The sequence below is a fragment of the Amphibalanus amphitrite genome, unplaced genomic scaffold, assembly GCF_019059575.1.
Source record: "Amphibalanus amphitrite isolate SeventyFive unplaced genomic scaffold, NRLGWU_Aamphi_draft 000908F_arrow, whole genome shotgun sequence".
Taxonomy (NCBI): domain Eukaryota; kingdom Metazoa; phylum Arthropoda; class Thecostraca; order Balanomorpha; family Balanidae; genus Amphibalanus; species Amphibalanus amphitrite.
In genome coordinates this window covers 113080-139013 of record NW_024882402.1, presented here as the reverse complement: position 1 = coordinate 139013, position 25934 = coordinate 113080, and the positions used below count along the sequence as shown (strand labels likewise).

Here is a 25934-nt window from a genome sequence, read left to right as displayed (position 1 = left end):
TTAAACTATCGTCATCGCTTCACATGTACTTGCAATACAAGACCAAAAACCGGCGTAAGTTACGGACTCGCTTCATGAAACGAGGCCCTGGTCATGCACCAGGACATTGACGGATCCAGTCGTTTGCAAAGGGAGGGGTCAAAGCCGGACAAAAGGTCAGGTCTCCGAAGGTTATCAACGACAAAATTTCCCATTTTTGAGATACTTGGCCAGATGGGGATCAGAAATGAGGTTTTATTAACTTATCTTGCATGCATGTTGTCATTTTTGTGAATGGCAGTCCAGAGTAGATTTTAAAGGGACGAATTCGATTTGGAAAGGAGGGGGCCAAATCATGTTTTGGCAGCCCCTAGGCCTGACTTTGGCTCGGTTGCCCCCCCCCCCCTTGAATCCGCCCGTGCACCAGGACCAGGGTCCGGATTCAGGGTTCAGGATTCAGAATTGAAGATTCAAATCTCTCCTGGTCCTATACCAGGATAGATATAATTTTCGAATTCAGAATTACCTACATTTGTTATTCATTTGGGGCACGTCGAGGTAAGGTGAATCTGTTCCAAAATGTTAAATCAGTCAAGCGCTGGTTTTCCCATGATACACAGACTTCCATCAAGCAGGAATTTGATGTGACCATTGCTCCTGAAAGTTATTGCATTAGTGGCACCAGAACTGAACACAAAGGCACTACATACGTCTGCTTGTTTGATAACAATGTTATGTAGTAAGCCATCAAAAAGTCAATATCAATAATAATAATAATAATAATAACATTTATTTCGCACCAGGTCGGTACATATACAACATGACAAATTCAGTCAACATGATAATGTCACCAACATACACATCAACATACACTCTGCACACATCACACCCATGCACAAGAGACAATCTTGGCAGTTTGACATCAGCGAATTCAGACCTGCATGAGACGGGCTTGTACCACTCTTTCTAGATGGGCACTGAACATATTGCTAACATCTTTTCGACTGATATCATTTATATTTAGTTCCAGCAGCTCATAGTCAGTTCTGATTTTCCTATGGTTGCGTGCAACCAACCCTTTCTCGCCTATGGCCCTATTCAGATCATTTATTATGCTATTTTGACTAGATGTAGCTCTCTTCCAGAAAAGAAGCTGCCTACTCGCTATCAGCATTGGACATGTAAGCATCTTTAGCTCCATGCACAGGTTGTGGTTTCTCGTCCATCTTGGAACTTTAACAAGTTTCTTCAAACAGGAGTGATAGGCCACACACAATTCACGCATCGCCTTTTCCCACTCAGCATACTCCACAACTCACAGCCATACATGCTTGTACAAAATGTCCTGAAGAGCCTAACTAGAGTGTCCCTATCTGCAAAGCCTAATTGAGCACAAAGCATATTTGTACTATAATACATAAATCGTTTAACTCTGCGCATGTCAGAACTATCATCCAAATCACATGAAACTGTGTGACCCAAATATTTAAACTCCTGCACCCATCCAAGTTTTTGTCCATTTAAATAAATATCTGCAGTCTGGCTGTTGGACAGGTGTAGTTTTCTATATGGCTTTTGTGGCGGAAACAGCAAACACACTGTCTTCTTCGTGTTAAACACGACATCAAGCGCTAATGCAGAGTGCTCACATTTTTGTACCAACGTTTGAAGGGCTGACCTAGTTGGAGCCAAAAGCACTAAATCATCAGCATACGCAATCACATTCACGGCACTTGGACCCATGAAACAGCCGATCTTCAGCTTCCTCAATACAGTAAGAAGGGAGTCAATGTAAACATTAAATAGCATCGGGGATAACGATCCACCCTGCCTTACACCATTCTGAACGTTGATGGTGTCGGATTCACTACCAGCCCACTTGACGCTTAGTTTTTGCGTCCTATACCACCTTAAGAGGAGCTTGACATATGGCAGAGGTACATTACGATCAGCAAGAATGCGAAAGAGTTTAGAATGGGATACTCTGTCAAATGCTTTGCTGGCGTCCAAAAAGCAGGCATAAACAGGGCTACCCTGACTTGTATAGTGGTTCACTGTTTCTTTAAGGACGTATGATGCAAAAGTAGTGGACTGTCCCGCCTTGAAGCCAAACTGTGCATCGCTGGTACTGAGGAAAGGCATTAACCTGTCCAAAAGTATGAGTTCCAATATCTTTGACAAAGTAGTGGACAATGCTATAGCACGGTAATTTGCTTTGTCATCTAAAGCACCGCACCTGTCCTTAATTATAGGAACTAACAAGGAATGGATCATATCACTTGGCAGTGCCGAATGGCTGAGCATCCCATTAAATAGGACAGCCAAATCACTGAGAAAATGTGTTTCTAAGTGCAATAAGTGTTCATTGCACACAAGGTCCCAACCTGGGGCTTTTGCTTCAGTGTTAGAGCGGACTTTACTATGAAAATATCTAGCAGCATGGGTGGAGAATGTTCGAAAAAGTTACCCCGGCCGGCGGCCGGTAGTCGGAAAGACGATATGCTCATGTTGTTGTCAACGGTCACCAAAAACAAACCCCTATTCTGAACTTAGGAAATGGAATAATGGATGTTGTGTTTGTTCAAGGATGAGCGTTGTATCCGACATCGTATCACTCATAACATCTTTTGGCATGATTGAAAAGGCGATTTTCTTCTTTTAAGTGATTTTTTTTTTACTTGAACTTATTCGATTTCATCCATACCCAAATCATATCTTACCCATGCCATTATGAGTAAATGTTACGGTTTCAGTTTTTTTATTGTGTCTCAAAATATTTACAAAAACACGACAGCTCACCTCGTAGGAGGGTTACAGAGAAAATTGAATGTTCGAACCAAAACATAAAAATGGGCCACTATGTACTCACTGACATCCAGGGACACAGCCTTTTTCAATGTTAGGCGGTTCAACCTCTTATAAGATAAAAAGGGAGTCGATCCAGGGATATCGACCGGTCTCGGCCTCGTAGCTCAGTCGCTAGAGCGTTGGACTCCGCGTGGCGAGAGCATGCGTCCCGGTTACAACGTACCTTCCCGTCCCCTAAACAGGTATGGTTGCGGTTGGTGGCAGGCCAGTCGAAGGCAGTGGCCACTGGCCAGTGAGGTCAAGCAGTGGTTCTGAAAAAGTGCGCCTAAGGCGCGCCAAATTTTAGAAACCGAACACGATTTGAGAGCAATCTTGACATTGGCGACCACAAACGGTTCCTATGCTAGGGTTGGATATTATGGTAAGCTAAGTGAGTACCTACCTGATTTGCAATATTACGCCCATGGCAGTCAACATCCGAAGAACGATAGTTTTTTTTTTCTCGTATGGAGGCAGCTTTTAGGATCTACAAGAGTAGAAAAGTTACCCCGGCCGCGCCGGGGTAGACTGAAAGTTACCCCGGCCACGGCCGGGGTGGCCGGGGCAGGTTCTCCACCCATGTCTAGCAGTCTTTCAACTATCTGCACTGCAATCTGCATAGTAACTGGTTTTCAAAGCTTTGCCGAGACGCTAATGCGTTTAAAAATTTGAGGAAATCGAAGCAAAAAATGCAAACGACTGAGGCAATTTATCAAGCGGTTTAAATATAGAAAAGCAGGCAAAGTGATTTTTATCACAATATCAGCCCATCCATTTGGTAGCATGAGGAAGTGCACTTGAAATTTGAAAGGCACCGCCACCGGTCTTACCTAGACCACAATGCACGACACGGAACATGGGAGACGAAGATGATTGATTTCACCTAGCCTTGAATCAAAATTTGAGAGCCCGTAAATTCCAGGGAAATTCCAGCAGTTTGCGGTCCTCAGATAGTCCAGCAGCAGTTCGAGACATGGAATCGCCCATTGCAGGATAGTTCTATAGTTGAACTCAATATGCACCAGACCACTAGCCAATCCACGGGCCGTGGAGGCAGTTAGTGACACCCGATCAGTGAACAGATGATTGGTAATGCCAGGTCCTGACTCCCAGTGATGGTGCTTTGCATCTCATTCAGACATCTAATTATGTACCCGATTATATTTCTATAATAGCCCAACCCAGTCCTGTTGCCAACCGCTCGCGGCCATGTCATGGCTTATGGAATTCCCGCGGGGGAGTCTGAGGACAAAGCCTGCAACTCATGCCACTCGGTAAGGTCGACGTCCCGATGTCCCAGGCATTGCTAAGCGTATCGTGACTACGTTTTCTTATATTTTTATATTTAGTTGCATAAAAGGTGAGAATTCAGAGGTGAATGACAATGATAGATTGGTCTTAGGGGGCGCCCAGACTGCATAGTGCATACTGCATAGGTTATCAGCGCCCAACATTCAACGGAGAAGAAGCAAAGCATCCTTTACAGAACTCAGATGTGTCAATGGGGGAAAATGGAAATGCGCCTGTTTTGGACGAGCGATATAATAATCATTCTCAAACATCTGGTTAAAGGTGAGTATATAAAGTATTTAATTGAATGATTGCACTCATGACCCCTTTTTATGACCCTGAGCTCATCTCAAGTCACAAAAAGTATCCACACAGTTATTCGCTTATAACTTTTAGACAGATGCATGCTAGTGCGATGAAACCACCTTAGATGTATTCAGCTCGACGATACGGATCGACTGATAGGTAACACGACCTTTTCCGTTCAGGTCATGACCTTGAACTGAGGTCAAATTTTCAAGTTGACCAAGTTCAAGTTGAAGTTGAAGTTGAAGTCCAAGTATCATAAAAAATATCATAAATATATCATACTTATCATAAATATCATTATCATAAAGAATCTTTTATCTTGCGAGCATAACTCCATAAAGTCGGTTTTTTACATTTTTGGAGCATACAAAACATTTTTTGGAAAATTTAAGATATACATTTTGAAGATTTGAGGTTTGTGCGTCTTTTGACAACTGTGTCCATTTTTGGGCGATTTTCAAAACGTTTACCTTTTTTGTGACGAAAAATGTCGTAGTTGGGTCAGTAAAATGGGCATATCTCAACAAGTTGTTGAGACTGCATCAACACACGTCATCTTGATGTAGGAGAATGCACGCCAGGTTCCACGGTACTAGCTCAAACGGTTCATAAGAAATTACAAAGAAACAGAAGGGGTCAGATCCGACCTTTTCCCAAGCGGTCGCGGGTGAAGAACGCAGCTCTCTATGACAGAGAATATCAACATAACCGCCTCGTGGAGTCAGGTCTGTCACCTCCGTTGCTAGTAGATAAGAGAGCAGTGATGAAAATGGAAAACTCAACGCCATGCGGTCTAATTGGTGAGAGCGGTGTGATATTTGAGAATGATTGGATACGCATACTAGTAGCCGCCATTCAACACCTCCTCACCTTTTTGCCAAAGCGTTCCTCCTCCCCCACCATCCTTCCCAATCGCTCCCATGGCGACGCGTCTTTAGATGACACAGCCGGCACCCAGGTTCCTCTCCAGTGGACCTTCAATGAATATAGGTGTCCCGATGTTAGACCACTCTTCAATAAAGTAAGTGTCCCAGCTGTAAGAATCGTAATTCGATCGAGTAGGTGTTGGAATCGTCCTTCAACTGAGCTGCTTAAGTTCGAGGTGGAGGACACAGCACCAGTCACAGCCACAGTGTGGTCAATCTTTCACTGAAACGCCTTGGAGAGTTTCAAGACCTCTGCCGGCGGCTCTTAGCTACAACGGCGCACCCAAAACATGTGTTCGTCCCGTCTCGCCTTTTTCCAAGACAGCGCTCTCCCGTTCCTCAGCACGAACCAGTTCTCGCACAAAGAGCTCACAATCGCCCAATCCCACCACACACCCGAGTGCAGCCGCACGGCACCCCTCACGCAGTCGGAACCAGCTCGAGACTGCCGCCGCTACCGTCGCCGACGCAGCCTGGAACGGCGGGCGCGCTCCCTGGCGGGATGCAGCGAGCCCGAGGGCACTTGGCTGCCTGCTGGGCCCACTAGGCAACCTGCTGGGCCGAGCGCGGTATAGGCAGATCCCGGAGAATGGAGAGACCTGACCCAGCGACGGAGAGACCGCCCTGAGTGCGAGGGCAGGGCCGAAATTCCCAACGGTCACCAAGGACACAAGTTTCAGGGTCTCACTAGGCTATTTCTGGCGCCGTTTGATGGACATTTCGCTATTTCTGCCATCACTGTAATAGATAGACCATGACTGGATGTTTAAAGTGATAGAGAGACGCAGATAGGAAAGATTTGAAGATAGGAAATGCGTGAACGGACAGCAAATGCAGGAAGACAATGAGATGAATAAGAGTGATAGGAGGAGAGAAATGGGATACAGAAAAACACTAATATTAGGAAAACGGGATACGGAGGGATACGGGGAAAATGGCGATCTATCGTCACGTAACTGATCAAAAAGTAGATACTTAAAACTTTCACACGGCACCGGGCACTTACCAGTAGCGGCGGAACAGCTTCAATTCAGGGGGGGGGGGGGCACTGCCGACTTTTGGTCCCATTCTTTCCATGCAACGCCCATAGGGCTAATGTTAAAATACCAAAATCAAAGGGGGACACGGTGCCCCGGTGCCCTCCTCGTTTCGCCGCCTATGGCACTTGCTGCTCGGGAGTTACACTCGATATCAGAATACATGAGGTTTTCATTTCATTCTTTCCGCGAGGTGTATAGCGGCATTGTCGCAGTTTACAAGATATCTTGAAAAAAATTCCATGAAGAAGAGTTGCATTCTGTCCAAAAATTAATTTAATTTGATATAGGTCATTTAACTGCAATCTAAAATGCATGCTTTGCAATGACAATTGCAATGAGCATAAAAACGATTACTGGGTTTCGGAGACAGGAAAATGGTACCATGGATTTCTGTTGCCGGTCTGTCTATGGTTACATAATTTTGACCTTGAAGTCTCCACGCAACTCTTATCGTTGAAGTCCAGCCCACCTAACTCATGACGACGAATGATTGGTCATGAGTTAGGTCACGAAACCCGTGCGTGGCCAGCTGGGTTGAGCAAGTGATGTTACATACAAAAACACGCTGGATTTGAGGCGCTGAATATGGATAAATGGAAATCAGCAGAATTCAGGATTCGGGATTCTCATTATGGAGTTCGGTAACAGGTTATACCTAATCGGCTGGTAGGTACTAGTAGGCATATAGTATACAGTATATAGTATACGGTATACAGCACAGAGCATTGCACAGCTTACAGGCAATATTCAGCTTTAAGCTGATCGGAGCGAAAATAAATCGTCAAAAAATTAGAAATCGATCTGTGGAATATATCAAAATGCATCAAATTCACAATTCCTAAAGCCAGGGGTCTGAGCAGAAAAAAATACCAGCCCTCCCAGGCTCCCAACCATCTAGCAAGGTACGGCGCACTGCCCCAACGACCCAAACGAAATGTGCCGCCTTGCTCTGCCCTTTCCAGCACAAACGCAACAGCACTGATAACTGTCCTACACCAGCCAATGTCCCATCGAACCAAACCAATGACCATACCAAGCCCTGACATCAGTCCCCAACCCAGACGGGACGCTACCACACTTCACAGGTCAGCTCGATAACGTACTGCCCCCCCCCCCCCCCCCCATCTCTAAATATCATCCAGCGGCCGATTTGATAGACGAGCGTAAAATGCGACTAACGCAGTTTTCTACTCATTTGGTTGCGTTTTACGACCAAAAGGACTCATGAAGGAATTGCGGATGTAATAATATGCTGTAATTAACTGTGATTTAAGTAGTGGATAATGGATATTTATTAACACAGTACAAAACAAACGAAAGCATCCAGCTACCGCATAATAAACCCTCCGACCCAAGTAAAACTGCCCGCTTCTAGAGGCTCCTTCTTAGGCGTAAAATATACCCTGATGTAAAATACCACCAAGCTTTATGAAATCGCCCGCAGGACTCCATGACCTGACCCTCTCGACCAAAACAGGATGGTAACGACTATCGACTGCCTGCGGTGCTAGCCTCCTCTGCGGCCCGGTCGGACAGTCCCAGCAGACGGTGAAACCCCGGCGGTCCGGCCTGGCTGACCGCTATCTCGGACAGACCCCTGCCTGTGGGGACCCGGAGCGAGTCGCTGCAGAGCAACAAACACGATCTGAGCATGGCCGACTCGATCGAGGTGGTGGGTGGTTAAAAACAGGGCTGCGGAGTCGATGGATTTTCGGCGACTCCGACTCCGACTCCGACTCCGGCTTTCAAAAACCAGCTCCGACTCCGACTCCGACTCCGGGCAGAATTGTCGACTCCGACCGACTCCAACTCCCGACTCCGACTCCGCAGACCTAGCAGGGCTGCGGAGTCGACAGATTTTCGGTGACTCCGACTCCGAATCCGGCTCGGGTTTCTAAAATCGACTCCGACTCCGACTCCGACTCCGGTCACAACTGTCGACTCCGACCGACTCCGACTCCGACTCCGACTCCGACTCCGCAGCCCTGGTTAAAAACAATGACTGGTGACCAGTTTGGGAGCAGCAGTGGTTCATGCAAACTGCTGATTTGTTAGGTACTGTCGGCGCCAAGGCCCAGACAACGCCGTCAACTTGAGTAGATTTTTCCATTTAGAGAGTTCTAAAAAAATACCCCAATAGGAAGCTTCCTTCAAGAAGATATGTGCAGTGTGCATTAACTTTGGACTCGAGCTTCTCTTATACCAGGCATAAAGCCAGCCGACGAAAGCGGAAGTTGCTGGCTGGAATGAACACTTGAATTCAAGCCAGAACCTGAACAGGCGGACAGTGCCCTCATTCAGGGCACACGACCATTTTAGTTTCCTGAGTACCTGCGCACTTGCAGCATGACTCGAGAGGCACACACGCAAGTCGCTCAACACTCGCCCAAGAGTGGCGATCAGGGAAATCCGGACGCGTGGCATATCTGTTATCGCACCTCTGATAGTCTGAGACGTGGACACATGTCTGTCAGGAGACAGGATGAGCCAACGGTCGTGATTTGCGCCGGGGCGCAAACATACGCGCCGGGAAGAGATCTAAAAGATCGGTTTAGCAGTAGCAAGATGTGGAAAACTGTCTGTAACCGTCCGTCATTATGTCTTGCCCCGTTCTTATCTTGCACTTAGCGACCAATATGCATGACTCTCGTTTGCGGTAAAAGGGATTGGTCGTTATATTTTCTGACATTGTGTTGCACGTTCAATAATAAGTTATATGTGCGACATTGCCAAAGCACTGCAGAGTGCAGTGCGCAAAATATGGATACGCAACGAACTGCGGCTTGGGCAGTTGTTAGGTATTGGAATCCTAATCCAATATACCCTGATCGGGACTACCAGCAATATTATTGATGGCAACGTTTCATGCCACAATTATCATAATCCAATCATGATCTAACGGATTCACTAATAATAGCATGGCAGAAGAATCCCCCGAAACCACAAATCGGGCGCATCTATTGAGCATACCGAAACAGGACTCGGACGGCCCATACCATTTTAATGAGACTTACCGTTTATGTTGCAAAGTACCTACATGCTAATCATACAGTAATCATGAGTATCCGTTACGTTAGATGCATACAGATTGTCCGACGAATATTGGGGACGTCAGAAAACGCAACCAATACATGTCATATGAGCTCGAACGCAAGCAAAATTTCTTAGTTCAACCCACACCATCCTTTCAATAATCGGTGGACGATAATGGAACGATAATGAATGCGAAATAGATGGTAGGTATTTGCGCTTCCGCTTCCATGACAACGTAAGCAGACTGAACAATTCCGCTACGTTTCTATGCGGAAATCGAAGCGCCAATAGCGATGGGTAGCTGCGTGCCGCCAAACAGGGCCCCGGGGACCCAGCCCAGAGACCCAGCTAGCAGTCCCGCCTAGCACACCTGGGGAGGGTGAGACCGTCCGCACGCAGCCACCGGGGTGACCGAAGCCTCACCAGACCGTATTGAGTATCGGTAACCCGATCCACGGGCAGGGTCGGCGGTGGGGCGACGCACCTCACTGGAGGGAGGGCTGTGGTGAGCCGGCGGCTGGGTTCGAGCTGGGCTGAGTTGAGCTGAGCTGAGTGAAGCCCGCGCCAGAGTCTACGCTAGTGTGAAGCGCCAGACGGCAGGCGCCGAGCGAAGGTTTAACTTCACCGGTAGACCACACCAATTCCACCGGCTTGTATACTCGTAGTCACACGAGTCACCAAAACACCTCAACTCGTACCAAACCACCTCAGCACGCACCAAACCACCTCAGCACGCACTAGAGCACCACCTACCGCCCCGGAGCTCTCGACGCACACTGGCGCTACTACCGACCACCCGCGGTCAACTGACCCGAGCTACGAGTGTGCACTGCGTGGGGAGCGGCGACCGGGCCGCGACACTGATAACGAGGGACCAGAGAGGGCCGGCCGCGGGACTGACGTCCGATGGACAGAGGGGATGGGGAGAGAGGGACGGAGGAAGGGATGGAAAAATAACTTAAAAGGACGAAGGAAGACGCCAGGCGGATGGAAAGAATATGGTGTTGATTTTCGTTTGCTTGTTTGTTTGTCTTTTAGGGCTCAAGAGTGTGCCGAGGTGGCTTGAGTTGTCATTGACGAGGGTTATAATGGAGTGGACACGATATCGAAATGGAATGGAAACGATGTGAGACCGAATCTGAAGAGAACGGACCAACATCAAAAAATACGCCGACAGACTACCCCGACAGAAGTGTAACAATCGAGTCAACTGTAGATTTAGTTACAACACAAACATCGAACCCCGACTACGGAGCAGAACGGAATCGTAACTGTCGATGTGGTCATGCGCAGTATCATCATAGATGTTAACAAATGCCTTAAATAGGAAAGTACGACATGCAGTAAGATAGGACCTGTGTGATTATTAGCGGTCAGCGCCCCTAGCGGCGAGCGTAAAACTGTAAGTTTTCACCTAATCGCCAACAGGTGGCAGCAAAATGCAGACCTTTTCAGTGGCGGATACCACAACATAACACGTGAATTAGCCAAATATGGAGTGGAGGCTTTTCAGCAGAGGGGAGGGCTGACACTTCAAGTGTGAAAACTTATAGAAGTTAAAATATTGCACGCAAGCACAGATATCTGTGTGCCGGTATACGGACGTGTACAGAGTTATATAACGCAAGGCAAGCCATTTCAGTTCTAGGGGTTGAAAATCACATTTAGAGAGCAGAGCGGGCAAATGGGTCGTCACTTGTCACAACGAGACGATAAAATGAAAACACGCAAAAACTGACCTAAACCCACTAAATCGTCTACAAAGCAAGTTACGCGCACTATCAGGATGAGTAACACCCATGTGAGCGTTATTTCGCCCCAGTTTGAATCCCCCCCCCAGTACCACTCGCACGTGATGACATTTGTCACTGCAGCTGGGCCAACAAAAAAACCAGGCCCGGTGGTTTGCGGCCACAATGGTGCAGGAATGGCTGTAGCGTGACGCTAAAGTGCGACGTTAGAATTTAGAAATGACTCACACAACGGGAGTAATATTAGCAAGGAGTGCGGATTTGTTCATCGCCGTTATTAATTTCTTAGCTCCTTATTTTCGTAAAATTACGTATTTACCTAAACGTGAGATAAGTAAACTAAACTTGCTGCAGAAGCAAACAGACCTAACGGTTCGAAACCGTAGCTGATAACGGGAGGGCAACAACATTCACCAGCACAATATTGTGGAAAGCCTGCCAGCTAATTTATACACAAATCGCGATACGATCCCTAAAACAAGCAAAACAAAGGTCGGAAAGGCGACCGAGTACTCACCTCTGGCGGGTCTGGTGACCGCTCCTGTTTAGTGTCCTTCACGGCATGGTGGCACCGTGACCTGCGGCAGACAGGGCAGAGGTCAGGTCAGGGCAGGTTAGATGGTCGGGTAGGGTAAGGGTTAGGTCATATCATGGCAAGTTGGGTTAGGTAAGTTCAGAGTAAATTGATTGGATCTGTTAGGTTATGTTAGGTCAGGTCAGGGCTAGTCCAGTCAAGTCAGGTCACATCAGGTTGGTTCGGGTTAGGTCGGTAAGACACGTCAGGTAAGGTCACTTCAGGGCAGATCGGGCCGGGTAGGAGAGGCCAGGACCGAGATTCGCTGACGAGGCACAAGACACCAGCGACGCCAGACCTCGCTGCCAGAGGCCGGAGAAGTTTGGGTAATTACCAGCTCAAATAGCACTTGCCTTGGAATAACAAACAAGCTCCGCAGCAGATCTGCCTTGGAAAGCGAAAAAATCAAGACACTGCACAGGCTAAATCCTAACAAAACGTGACTGCCCTTTTTAAAAAAGGAGAACACCATCGGATGCAGTCAGTCATTCGGCAAAATTCGTCCGCAGGTCCATTACATTCGATATCGATTAAATAACGCTAGTACAACTATTGATGGCAGATGCAGCCAGCTTCTCTATCTCTGCACAAGCGTCACTCAAGTCTGCACTAATCCATCGATGACGCATATAGGCAAAACCAAGGCTCTATCGAAGGCAAAACCACGCACAAATGTCACCGCCATCGAAAACGATCGATATTTCAGATCGGCACAATTTAATGTCCATACACAATTTACGCTGGCGCCACAGACCGAAAGGCAGGAAATTCCCGAATATGTATCTGCAACTTTGCGATATTCAATTTTCAAAGGTTCTTCGTCGCGACAGCAGCTCAAGGAAGAGCCACCGCGCAACAAGATAAAAACAACATGTTACATTGCACAACACGTGTTGGAGTGTAAATCAAATTAAATTGGTAATTTTCTCGACTACCGTTGATGTTATTGGATCAGAGTGGCATAAGTAACTAACTTCTAAGCACAGAGTTTCTTTGAAAGCATTGCATGCCGAAGCTTTGATTTTTTGTTCAGCTGCTGCACGAACTGCGAACACTGTTCGAACAATGAACGTAACGGTTAACCACGTGTGCCTTGCAACTTGCATGTTTAAGGCATGAGTAAAAATGAAACAACATAACACTTATGGCTAGAGGATCAAGAAAAGTATGGCAAACATAGTGCTTCACAAATATTAACACATTATGCAACACATACCAATGAAAAATATAAAAACATCCACCTACATAGGATGCGCTTAGTATCGTGACACGGAAGACAATGTCGTGTTCAAATTACCTAATTGCTAAAACAACCATTAAATGCTCGGTTAGCAGGCAATCAAGTCAAACAAATCAGGAAACGGAAACCGATGGTCGGACTAATGACACCTGAAGACGACACGCTATTCAACCTTCCTCTGTAGGTAAATCGTGCACAAATAATGTGTAACACTAAAAGTCTTATCTGACATTACTCACCACCTTCACAATTCACACACCTATTCTGACTTCTGTACTCACAATCTCAGACAACAAACACGAAAAATTCGTCTCTAATACCCGACACAACTCACTCTCTTTCTTAGCCCACCGACCAGTTCTGCTCAATTACTCATTCCTCACTCAGCCTGTCGACAGTTCGACACACACTCAGTTTCACATTCACTCAGCCTGCCGAAACACACTCAGTTCCTCACTCAGCCGACAGACAAACTTGACACTACTCACGTTTTCTCAGCCTGCCGACACACACTCAGTTCCTCACTCAGCCGGCCGACACACTACTCGCCTCTCCAAGTCCAGACCCAGCCCAGCCCACCACGCCAGCCGACACAGCTCCGTCAAACCCGTTCTCCTCTTCTGAGCATCATGGTTGCGAGCCCAACATACGCGACCCGCTGTGAAAAGCCGTCGGGCCGGTAGCACTCAAATCCGCACAGATCGGTCGCATCCGCCATACAAACTGGTTGCTGGAATCAGCAGTCAATGGCTGTCGTACTCGCCATCCATGCCGGCTCCGGCAAAAATTTCCGTCCATAATATCGACAGGTAATTTGTATAAAAAAGAAACGGTTAGATTTTATGCTGATTCCTACCTGTAAGGGGCAAACTACACATAAAAAATCATGAAACTAAACAAGTTACATGCGTCCATCCCGACATCATCCCGCCTCTTATCATTCAGTTCCAAAAGCAGGCCATATATTGTCGGCGACATACCCTTATCGTGTCTGGTCCTGAACTGCAGTAGGTGAACGGTAAACAGCGGTAACAAAAGCTGCTCCACTCTGTAATGCTGGTAACCAACTTTTGAAGGACACTTGCACCTCTAGTGCACTTTGAATGGATAGGTATATAACTCAGCAGGGTATCTACTCCGCAAAGAGACTGGCGACACCACTGGACCAACCACCACCCAGTATTGCAGAGCGAGGGCTCACAGGACACAAACCAGCAGCCCAGAGCTGACAATTGGCGCACGGGACCGAGCGGGATTGGGAGGGGGCGGAACGGGTCACTGCGCCACAGTGACGTCACGCCAGCTGTCCGCTGCGTGGTGAATCACACGGGGGGGCGGGGGGGGGGGCGGACTGCGGAGGGAGAGGAGGGTCTGTGGGGCGCAGCTCCGGTGCAGTGACGCGGTCTGTCAGTGCGCCGGCGTGGGGGTGGGGTACGGAGGAAAGGGGAGAGAGTAGAAAATTAGAACATATGCAAAAATGAAGCTTAAAAGTCAATAAGTGTAAGAAAAATACAGTCTCAACCAGGGATGCGGAGCCGTGGAAATTTCAGACGGCTACGGCTCCGGCTCCGGCTCCGGAGAAATAAAATCGGCTCCGGCTCCAGCTCCGGGTGAAATGTCATGGCTGCTCCGGCTCCGGCTAAAATGGCTCCGAGTAAAATGGTCCGGCTCCGGCGGCTCCGGCTCCGGCTTCTACTCAGTACATCCCCTATGCGATCAATTAAATACGGGTGGAAGAAAAAGGCGATGGGATTGGTACACGTTGCTTCTGTATTTGATTAACAAGGCTATTTTGAATACCACATTGTTTTACGGCTTGTACTGTCAAACCGAACTAGGTAAATAATTGGTTCTTCTTAAGAAAAGGAGCCGGAGTCGCCCCCTTTTTTGACGGCTCCGGCTCCGGCTCCGGCTCTGGCTCCGGCTTCGGGCAAAATATGCCGGCTCCGGCTCCGGCTCCGCATCCCTTCTCAACCTATACTTTCCATTTTGATGCACATTTTGAGCCTATGTTGCATGTAGGTACGGTCCCCTACCTACATTCTGTTCTGCACATCTTGATTTTCAGACAATTTACTGTCTAAAGTAAGAAGGTTTTAAGTATTTAGGGCACTGTTTGTAGCAATGAAACTTTCAGCCACTGCAATGCCCTGGCGGATCCAGATAGGCAGTCTTGGATGCTGCACCCAGCAGGGGGCCCACCGCGCACAGCCACATACCCCCCAAAATTCTCCTAATTGCAAAAACTTATTGGAATTTTATTCCTAGTGCACTGCTATGCAAATCAAAAAATTATTTTCATAAAGGTTGTGTGGGAAACTTTTCCCCTCCAACGCGGCCAGGCCGTGGCTGCCGCCGGACCCGGCGAACCGCTACGCGACCGCATCGTCACCCCACCAGATGATGGGCGTAGAACCATCCCTTCCGCCCCGCATTGCCGGAGGCCGGGGGCGGAATGCGGCAGCGGCCGCGCTGGGCCGCGCAAACATCCGCAGGGGAGGACGCGGCGCGGCGAAACCACGGAGCGGCGCAGCAGCGCGACCAGCGGAGAGTCCATGAGACCCAGGTGCCTCCGCCGGCGCGGGTGGACCCAGCCGGGCCACCTGGCACCGCCCCTGCGAGCTCATCTTCTTCATTACCTGTTACGATCACCTGGCCGGCCGACTCCCACCGTTCGGCGCCGCCTGTCACTTGGAGGGGAACAACAACAACCCCTCTGGGCAGCAATCAGGGCAGGCCGGCGGCCGGACGGACCGTTACTAGGTCGAGTCGGCGGCACCATCTACTTCCTCGTTCTGCTCTGCACTGTTCTGCTCTGCACTGTTCTGCTCTGTCCTGTTCTGCCCTGCCATGTTAATCGCCACGCCATGTGTGGATCGCCCATGATCGTAAATACAATACAATACAATACAATACATGTTCTGTGCGCTCTGTCCTGCGGGACTAGCCTTGCGTGCCGCGCCCGAGGCAAATGCCAACCGCCGGAGGCGCGGTATATAAGCTGAGTCCCGCAGTGATCTCTCTCGCTTCGCTCTCCACTCGGGAGCTACGTTGGACTGCCCAGTGCGCGACGTGTGCGTCCATACCTCCTACCCAATATCATGTAAGTAAAAGGGCGCGGCCCTTATTGGGGCCTTGTATATAGCCGTGACCAGTGTAATAATGTGTGCGCATGTAAATAATTACCTTGAAAATTTACACAGTCTGTTGTGGGACAAATGGTGGGGGAGAGAATGAACGGCGAACTGAACTGAACGGCACCGAATTCGGCAAACGTAACATAGAACGGCTCGGAAGCTCAAACAAACGCTACCTTTTAAACGTCACGGTTAACTTCGGCACGCCACGCTACCAACAGTAATCCCAACCGTAGCAATGATAGAAATAAGGAACGTAACAAACTTATAGAGAGAAAAAATAGTTTCACAGTGGTGGCAGCGGTGGGATTTAAAACTGACTTGTTTTATTTAAAGGGACCCTCCCACCTTCAAAAAAGTTAATGAATTGGCATGAAAGTGATGTCGCTCGGTTCAGAAAGAGCAAAAAAGAATATCTACCAAATTTCATCGAAAAATATTCACCGGTTTTCAAGATATTAGACTTTTACTTTTGTTTACTTTTTGGGATCTCCGCTGTTCCTAGCGACTTTATTTGAAAGTGCGGCATTTGTTGCGCGCAAAGCAGCATATACCACCGCGTGCTACAAAACGTTTTAGTCAAACATTTAACGGACGTTCGAAAGCCTGATGACGTCATCAGATTCCCGTAATGGTTAAGAGATAGGGACCACGCTGGTCCCACCCTGCAAGTAAAGGGAAGAAATTTCTTGAACACCATAAAGCTGCGGGGGTTGCGACCAGGATAAATGGTGGTTTCTGAGCCTGGCCGCAAACTTGGCTATCTCAACTCAAAACTAATGTTAAGGTGGGAGGGTCCCTTTAAGCACGCCTAAGGCGAGCTAATTAATTTATTGTCGGTTCCGCTCCAAACAGGGCGGCGAACCCAACGTTTTTTTTTTGCAATATATTTCTTAGATTGTGATTTTGTTTTCCCTTTAAATGTAAGTCATGTATGTAGGTATCGGGCCGTTCATGTTCGCAGTGGTTCATCTCCCCCAGCTGTCCCGGCCAGTGGGCCAGGCGGGCGGCTCGGCCCTCGCGGTCAGTCACCGCGGGGTGCCAGCGCCGGCTCGCGGCGGTCCCGCGGCAATTAGGCCCTGCCCTCTGCTCTGTCTGATTGGTGTGGGGACGGAGGATGGGCGTGGCCAAATTGAGTGTGGAGCTGAGGGGTGCCTCTGAGGACAGTGTATGCCCAGGTGCTTTCCGCGTCATCACTGAGGTTTCTCTTGGGTTTCTCGGGTCCATTCGTGCATTGTGCTGAAAGCAACGAGTTTTGAGGTGAGCGATGGAATTCGCACTTATCGAAGTCGCGATTGCCCTACCAGTGACCCGGGACGATTGTTTATGAGGGACCGGCTGCCGTCTCATATTGCAAAGTGTACACGCCTCAAAAGCCCATCAACTGAGCGGTAGGCCAAGCGCGGCTTCGGGCCAAACGTTGTGTGGGGTGAAGCGCTGCTCCACGCCTGATTGGGACTGCAGCCCATCAGAGCGAAGTGGGCATAAACAATCGTCCTTTGTGAGTCAATACCCGACTAGAGATGGGTTAGTTCGGGGGTAGAGGCCGTGTGTCCATAACGCTACTCGTTTCTTATTTAGGGCTTTCAGCACAATGACCGAACCGGAAACCCGGAAACTGCGAACGGGAAACGCTGACCATGGGAAAACATAGATTGACAGTTTCTTCCAGAGCATTACCGGACCACGCGTTGGTCAGGATGCGAGACCGCTGCTGGAGACGCCAGCAGCGGAATGAGAACGGGCTGGAGGCGGTGGAGGAGCCGCAGCTCCGGGAGGACTATTCGTCCTCCTCGGACGCAGAGTCACAGGTGGTAGTGACCGAACTGACTCCACAGGTCCCCCAAGAGAGGAGGCGGCGGCACGGCCGACCCAGGGCCCGCGAGGTCTCAGCGGATAGGAGACCCCTGACCGTTATAGTCCCTGAGGACCTTTATGGCCTTGCCCTGAGGAAACTGAGTTGGGAGTAAAGTAAGGATAGCTTAGCAATCAGTTTACGCCCCAGTATGATGGTACATAGCTTCAAGTGTATAAATGTGTTTATAAGGCGAACAGACATTCCAGTGGATATTGATTTCAGTGCCTTTAGCACGGCTATCGTTAGCGGAGAAACAAGTACGCAGGTAGGTAACAGACTGTAGGGCTCGCAAGTCGCAAGTGTCTAAAACGTTATTGATGGTTTAATATTGCTTACTGCCAAACATGCAAGCGTTGCAACATCGGCCAATCAAGTGGTCAGATGCAAGGGTACAGTGCATTAGCTGCTAAAGTTACCGTAACAGAAATGTGATTAAATGTGTTGAATCATTTTGCCTAGAGGACTATGATGTTGTTAATGAATGTAAAGGACGCGGTGGCCTACTTGTTCCTAACCTTGTCCAAGGTACAGCACATTTATTTTACCAAATACCGTCTGCATACCTATGTCTTCCGGCGAAGTCAATGTCTTTTTTCAGTCAGTCTAAATGGAGTGCCATGAATAAGAGTGAGCGCTGCCAGAAGGCCAATAATTGCATCCGAACGCTGAACTGCGAGACTAACTAGAACGCCAGGTAACGGTCATAAAAGTACAGCTCTATCGAAACAAGCATATTTGAACAACTAGACCAATTCTGCGGCAATGTCCATCCCTGGCCGTTACAAATGACGAGAATTGGGCAACGATGTTCTGAGCGAACTCAGCCTCCCGCGATATCATGACTCACAGTTGTCCGGTGTATGGAGCGTCGGCTCTAGTTGCAGTACCTACTTGCAGTGGCAGATAGCCAAGCGCCAAAAGGTTGCAAAGACAGCCCAGGCAGCACAAAGTGCACACCTGCTGCTCGCTTCTTGGGACCCTACAGCAGTGAAACCCATCGGCGTCCACAGCGGTGGTCTCCGTCTTCAACATGGGTCGACTCCATTGCAGATAGGAGGAGTTCGCGTCAGAGTGAGCTATCACTGTCTGGAAGGTCACCATTAGCGGGCTAAAAGGGTCACAAAGTCATGGCAAACTGTCCAAGCACAATGGTACTGGCACCTGCACACCGGCAGTCTTGTGTAGTCCAACAAATGGGACGGTCAATTACGCTCGGGACAGAGATGCTCGGCTGTCACTAAAAAGGGCATCAGTGATGGGACGTCACGGAGTCGCCCAAAAAAATTACATTAATATACATATAAGTTTGTACAATGCTTAAGGACTAGAATCCAGTGAAACGTTGTTAACGTGACAAGGCAAGAATCCGATACTTTGTGTTCAGTTGTCCGAGTTTGGGATAAGGATGCGAATATACGACAGAGCTGAGAGCGCTACTCTCACATTCAAAGGCACAAGAAAAGAATAAATTTAAGCAAAGTCATAACCAGTTATTACTGAGGCACGACTCTTTGACGCCATTCCGCTCCTCTCACGACCAAGTTTAAATCCTAGTCCACATTGGTTCCAAATGGCCATTTATTCTGTAAATGACGAGGACGTACCGCATGTCATGCAGTACCAAGGCGACAGCAACGCAGTAACGCAGTAAGAAATATTAAACCATAGTTGAGGATCTAGCGGAAGCAGTACCGGGGCAGAGCTATACTGAGCTTTTGGATCTCCCAATTCAGTTGAAATATCAACATGTCCAGGATTTGACAGGTGCTCTATGACCCACAGATCTACCCGGAGTTCGGAATCGCTCTGTCATCTATATTCATCGGAGGGATGTGGGAAACTTTTCCCCTCCAACGCGGCCAGGCCGTGGCTGCCGCCGGACCCGGCGAACCGCTACGCGACCGCATCGTCACCCCACCAGATGATGGGCGTAGAACCATCCCTTCCGCCCCGCATTGCCGGAGGCCGGGGGCGGAATGCGGCAGCGGCCGCGCTGGGCCGCGCAAACATCCGCAGGGGAGGACGCGGCGCGGCGAAACCACGGAGCGGCGCAGCAGCGCGACCAGCGGAGAGTCCATGAGACCCAGGTGCCTCCGCCGGCGCGGGTGGACCCAGCCGGGCCACCTGGCACCGCCCCTGCGAGCTCATCTTCTTCATTACCTGTTACGATCACCTGGCCGGCCGACTCCCACCGTTCGGCGCCGCCTGTCACTTGGAGGGGAACAACAACAACCCCTCTGGGCAGCAATCAGGGCAGGCCGGCGGCCGGACGGACCGTTACTAGGTCGAGTCGGCGGCACCATCTACTTCCTCGTTCTGCTCTGCACTGTTCTGCTCTGCACTGTTCTGCTCTGTCCTGTTCTGCCCTGCCATGTTCTGTGCGCTCTGTCCTGCGGGACTAGCCTTGCGTGCCGCGCCCGAGGCAAATGCCAACCGCCGGAGGCGCGGTATATAAGCTGAGTCCCGCAGTGATCTCTCTCGCTTCGCTCTCCACTCGGGAGCTACGTTGGACTGCCCAGTGCGCGACGTGTGCGTCCATACCTCCTACCCAATATCATGTAAGTAAAAGGGCGCGGCCCTTATTGGGGCCTTGTATATAGCCGTGACCAGTGTAATAATGTGTGCGCATGTAAATAATTACCTTGAAAATTTACACAGTCTGTTGTGGGACAAATGGTGGGGGAGAGAATGAACGGCGAACTGAACTGAACGGCACCGAATTCGGCAAACGTAACATAGAACGGCTCGGAAGCTCAAACAAACGCTACCTTTTAAACGTCACGGTTAACTTCGGCACGCCACGCTACCAACAGTAATCCCAACCGTAGCAATGATAGAAATAAGGAACGTAACAAACTTATAGAGAGAAAAATAGTTTCACAGTTGCTCACTGCTCAGTCTTTGTTCTATTCTAAAAAAAAAACTCGAATTTGTATCAATAGTTCAGGCACTGTTGTGGGGAAGGGGTCAGGGAGGGGGGGGGCATTTGCTCTAAATTCCCACCTGGATCTGCGTGCTGCAATCCTGCTGAGGCATCATCTGACTTATGGTGCACAATATAACCAATTATTATTATCACTTAGAGTAGGCATCATTGGTCCCACTGCTACCAAGCTACACTGATCTCACTCAGGCTTATCGGGCTTATCTAAGTCAGTGAATCGTGGACAGGTGGAGTGCTAAGAAGCTCAAATTGAAATGCTTGGTTACTCCTGTGCTTGACCAAAAATACCTAACATGTCAATTAGGTAGGTAACTGGGTAACTTAACCAGCGATCATAATGCTGATTCTTTGACATATGTCACTATGAGCTAGACTTAGACTATCTTGTGATCATTATGGTGCAGAAATTCATACAAAATATGGCATGGCAATTTCATCTTACCTGAAAAACAAAAGGTACGATTCATTGAGACAGCATCCAATTTTATGGAGGTGTCAGCTCAGGCTCACAGCTGTCAAAAACCAAAACGAATGGAATTCACTTGAATCAAAAACCAAAATGAATGGAATTCACTTAAATGATGCTCCAAGAACTAAATAATGCGCCGAAGACACAAGAAAACGATTAAACCAATTTCAAATGGTTTTAAAATAACAATAAAATCAATTCAGATCACGCAATTCAAAGCTAAACTTCGTAAACCCACATCTTGATCTGTGTTTTGGGGGATCAATGGGATTGTTTGGGGTGGTTTGGGGCCTATTTCCAGCCTGGGCAAATATACTGTTCAAACTTGAATCTAAATAGAACAAGTGGTCCATGTTACTAGGCAACTAGAACTAAAGCTTGATGTTATTGGCTTAAACTGTTGAAGATTCAGATAAAGCTAAACGTTGCCAGGCAACAAGAGGTGAAGTCGAAGCGAGTGAACATCTTCTGATTTACGATCTACGCCATCAATGTCTTATTCGCGTCATTTAAGCTGCAATGTCAAAGTTAAAAAAATCCCATCGCATTTTTATCACATAAGCGTATTATTTTGATCCGACAAACATCCTGCACTGTTGCAGGCATCGATGTACATGTTCTTTAATCCTTCCTACCTTCATTTTCTTCCACCTTTCGTGGTTGGCGGGGAAAAGCTGGCCGCACAGGTTGAAGTCCATCACAACAAAATCACCGTTGAGGTGTCGCCAGCCACCTTCTTCGTTGAACTGATATCCCATTGTCTGGAAATTTTAATTTTTAAATATATGCAACAATCGATCAAATGAACTATCTTTGACCGTTTTTACGCTTTCTTTTGATTGGAAATTTAAATACCAAAGTCGGGTGAGCATATGAGTATATCAATTGCTAGCAGCGTCCCATAATTCAAGAATACATAAATTGCGCAGAAAAGTCATGTGTGGCGTGGTCAAAACGGTCAAAACAAAACAACCGGCAACACAACTAGTCGTAAATTGTAATCAATCATGAGAAGTGTAGTTAGGACCTAAACTTGACATATAGCAGAAGGGTTTAGGAGCGTTAATGTAGTTTTTATCATATTAATATATCATAAATCGTGACACGGAGGCTGTATAAGCCCGTGCCACTTCACCACCACTTCATTTGTAACGTCCACTACTCCACCTGTGAATTAGAATATTGATATTGATATAAATCATGTCATGTGGGAAACCACTCAAGGTCAGCTTCATTTTTCCATTTTGATTTCAATTCAAATTCATGTCATCGTCGTTTGTTGTGTCATCGGTTGTTTTGGCTGCTGCTTCTTACTTGAAATTGCATAACAGCTTAGAAGCTCCATCTGATGACATGACTATCATTAGAATATCATTGATATTAGTTTTTCTCACATTATTTCTGCTCAACTTCTGCACAGATGATTTTCTCTCTTGCCTTACACCTCTGACGTCACCTCTCCCTCTGCAGGTGCTGATGATCCATGGGTACCGCCAGAATGCCACCACCAGTCGGGAGAAGTCTGGTGCCTTCCGCAAGTTGACCAAGCGTCACCTGGAGCCAGTGTTTGTCTCTGCGCCACTGGTTGTGCCTCCTCGTGCAGATGGCTCCACACCAGGTGGGTCCCATGACAGGCAATGTGCAAAGCATAACAGTAACTAGCCTGGTTAGGTTAGGGCAAGGCCAGAAGGCTTCACAAGTTTTTAGACACCATTTGTAATCTCACAGTCAGTGGCAATAATAGGAAGTTTGCCTAAATACTTTCTTGCTGGACTTAAGTTGTTTGTAAAATAATGGATAGTCTTTTGATTGTACAGGGTGTCCGGATAGTTCTGGCGCTTTTCAACATTTTCTAAAACAAATGCCATTGGTTCATAGATACTAATCAATGGATCAAAACAATGACCAGGGACACCAAGCCACATGCTTCCGCTACGTGCTCATTCAATGTAACCACCGTCGGCGCCGACGACGGCCTCGACGTAGGGGAGGAAGCGTCTGCGGGTTTTGACGATGCGGGGCATTTCCAGGTCCTCCCATGCTGTCATGATGCGAGTCTTCAGCGACTCCAGGTTGGGGTGAGAAATGGCCTAGATCCTGTTCTACAAAACGCGTAGCACGCCTTAGTCGAGCGGGTCAGGTTAGGAGAATAAGGCGGCCTAATCTCATTTCGCCACGGTGATCTGGCCCGGCAAGCTCCTCTGTCAGTTTAGCTTGAATGGCGGCGGCGTTGTTGGAGGGTGCTCTGTGCTGTTGAAATGCGAAGTGACCCTTAGGGCATGTCGTCTTGACCCACGGGTTGATGTGGCTGTCCAGGAACCCCTCGTGGGCCAGTCTGTTATTCATTTATTCGACATTGACGAAGATGATGGGACATTTTTGTCCATCAGACCCCCGCACTTTCTTCGATTGCCGCGTTGAAATGCTGCTCCGTTCCCATATCGCGTTCGAAACGGTCTGAGGATATTTTTTAAGGAATTCCCGAGTCGAAATAAACCTTTACCTGCTAAACCATTCATCGAAAAACGCCGCATCGCGCTGCAACTCGCGCCTCGTTCAAGTCGCACCCGGCCGCCGCGCGCAGGCATTCAGCGACAAGGCGCATCTTCGCCCATCTACCCATCACTGAAAACGATTTCAAGGTCATATTTACACGACCCCTGGCTGAGCAATCAACGAGGGGTCATGTCTGTGATGATTGGCTGAATGTCCAATAATCACAGCGCGCGTTACACGGCGTCCAAAAGAAGCGCCAGGACTTTCCGGACACCCTGTATGATAAAGCTTTCATCATTTGAGTCCAGTAATTTTCCTAGACCCTCCAACCCACCTGTCCCTGAATACTGACTCCGGCAGCTGACGCGGACGAGCGTGGCTGGTGGTTCTCCTCAGCCGACCAGTCGTTCGCCGCCTCACAGAAGTCCGAGCTGTGTGCCGGATTTGAGGAGAGTCTGGCCATTCTGCGCGAGGTGGCGGAACGGGAGGGGCCGTTTGACGGTGTGCTGGGATTCAGCCAGGGCGCGGCGCTGGTCGGTCTGCTCTGCGCCCTTCAGCAGCGACAGGGTGAGGGGAGAGAGAGAGAGGAGGGTCAGGGAGAGGGAGGGAGGAGGGTCAGGGAGAGGGACAGGAGCAATTATAAGCATGACATGGTCTACTCTGATGTGGCTATGGCAACTAAAACAAGCACATTTAACTAGACAGGTAATTTAAAGAGATGTTTCTATATAGATCAATCTCCGTGTTATATTTAGAGGACGCGCTATCGTTGAGATACAGGTACGATCTTAATATTTTACATTGCATGACATCCGTGATTTTCTTATTACATTAGCAGCCTTGACTTTTGCTCACATTTGATTTGCCTTCCCGTCACCCAGAACTGGAGTGGAGTTTCCGGTTCGCGATCCTGGTAGCTGGCTTTCGATCGCGGTCGGCGCCGCATCAGAAACTCTACGAAGAGAGGATAGAGCTGCCGACATTGCACGTGTATGGCGACAACGATCAGGTCATACCCAGAGGTGAGGTGGCCGGTGGAATATCGACGGATGGGCCGGAAAATATCGTGGGTTGGTTAAAATAATCGAGGGGGGGGGGGATATGGCCGATAAAATGTCAGGGCATGATTGTAGATTCCGTTTTTCATGAGTCAATCATTTCAAAGAAGTGACAGGTGGCTATTTAATTACTATTGTGTCAAGGACTCAAGATACCCTCAATAAGTTCAATAAATTCGTAGAGATGTGCTCCCAGAACTTACGTAGCGTTTGCCGTTTATGCTCATTGCTCATACATGGCTGGGTTCTGAGCCCCCTGCTCTACCCCTGCAGAAATGAGTGAGGAGCTCGTACAGCTATACTCCAATGCCACCGTACTCCGACACGCGGGCGGACACCACATCCCGGCCTCGGGGAAGGAGAAGCCCGTCTATCTGCAGTTCCTTGAGAGCATGCGTTCAGCTGCGAGTTGATGGTGGTGGTACGGGGCAGAGGTAGGGGACTATGAACGTTGTAGGTATTATTGTCAGATGTCTGTGCTACCGCTGCCAGTTGCCACATATTTGGTGACATGGCAGAAGGTTCTGTCACTGGTGTCAGCTATAATCAGACGATATGATAGTTCCTCAGGAACAGACAACAGTGTGGCTTTTTATCGGTTGTAATTTGTAACTGAGTCATAGCTCTGTTATCGCGTTTGCTGCCAGTGTCACCATATATTTGCGGAATGTCGCCGCTGTCTAAGACATGCATTAGTGGCCGCTATGCGGCTGTCCTGGATACAATGATGATTGCAGCGATAATGTTGTTTAGGCTTTCACTGTGGGCATCTGACGCGTGATACGCGAAATTACGTGTCAGTTTCGCTAGTGACGATTCAAGGACTGGATACGTTAGGTGATGATTTTGCTAAGTGGACTGATGTAGTTAAATTGTCTGCGCCGACAGGATGTGCGTCTTTTCACATGGCGCACGGCGCCACTACCATCCATCGTTTATACGCCATCAGCGTGGGCCAAACGGGGGACGAGCCGCTGGCCGAG

At 48.4% G+C, this 25934-nt stretch overlaps 2 protein-coding genes and 1 long non-coding RNA gene across 10 annotated transcripts in view; 2 read left to right on the top strand and 1 right to left on the bottom strand.

Moving 5' to 3' along the window:
* LOC122367918 (major facilitator superfamily domain-containing protein 12-like) overlaps positions 1–21772 on the bottom strand; it is a 53995-nt gene extending 32223 nt beyond the window's left edge. The window contains exons 1-3 of one of the 8 annotated variants that reach the window (XM_043341449.1): positions 21371–21772; positions 20988–21027; positions 11693–11753 (exon numbers count right to left, since the gene is read on the bottom strand). Coding sequence is in view for 2 of the 8 variants with exons in the window: in XM_043341446.1 (XP_043197381.1) it covers positions 5296–5347 (52 nt within the window). In the remaining 6 variants the exon portion in view is untranslated. Of the gene's footprint in view, positions 1–5295; positions 5797–9908; positions 10302–11692; positions 11754–13969; positions 14247–20987; positions 21028–21370 lie in introns of those variants that run through there. The other 7 variants (XM_043341450.1, XM_043341447.1, XM_043341452.1 and 4 more) reach the window with 7 other exon arrangements.
* On the top strand, positions 15911–20777 carry LOC122367920. The gene is made up of 2 exons (XR_006254144.1): positions 15911–16092; positions 19767–20777. It is a non-coding gene; the product is annotated as an uncharacterized LOC122367920 (long non-coding RNA).
* Positions 21773–22377: 605 nt separating the features above from the next.
* On the top strand, positions 22378–25694 carry LOC122367929 (esterase OVCA2-like). Its single transcript, XM_043341471.1, has 5 exons — positions 22378–22621; positions 22868–23015; positions 24254–24460; positions 24775–24915; positions 25225–25694. Exons 1-5 carry the CDS (start codon positions 22598–22600, stop codon positions 25362–25364), a joined length of 660 nt encoding a protein of 219 aa, XP_043197406.1. The 5' UTR covers positions 22378–22597; the 3' UTR covers positions 25365–25694.
* Positions 25695–25934: the final 240 nt, after the last annotated feature.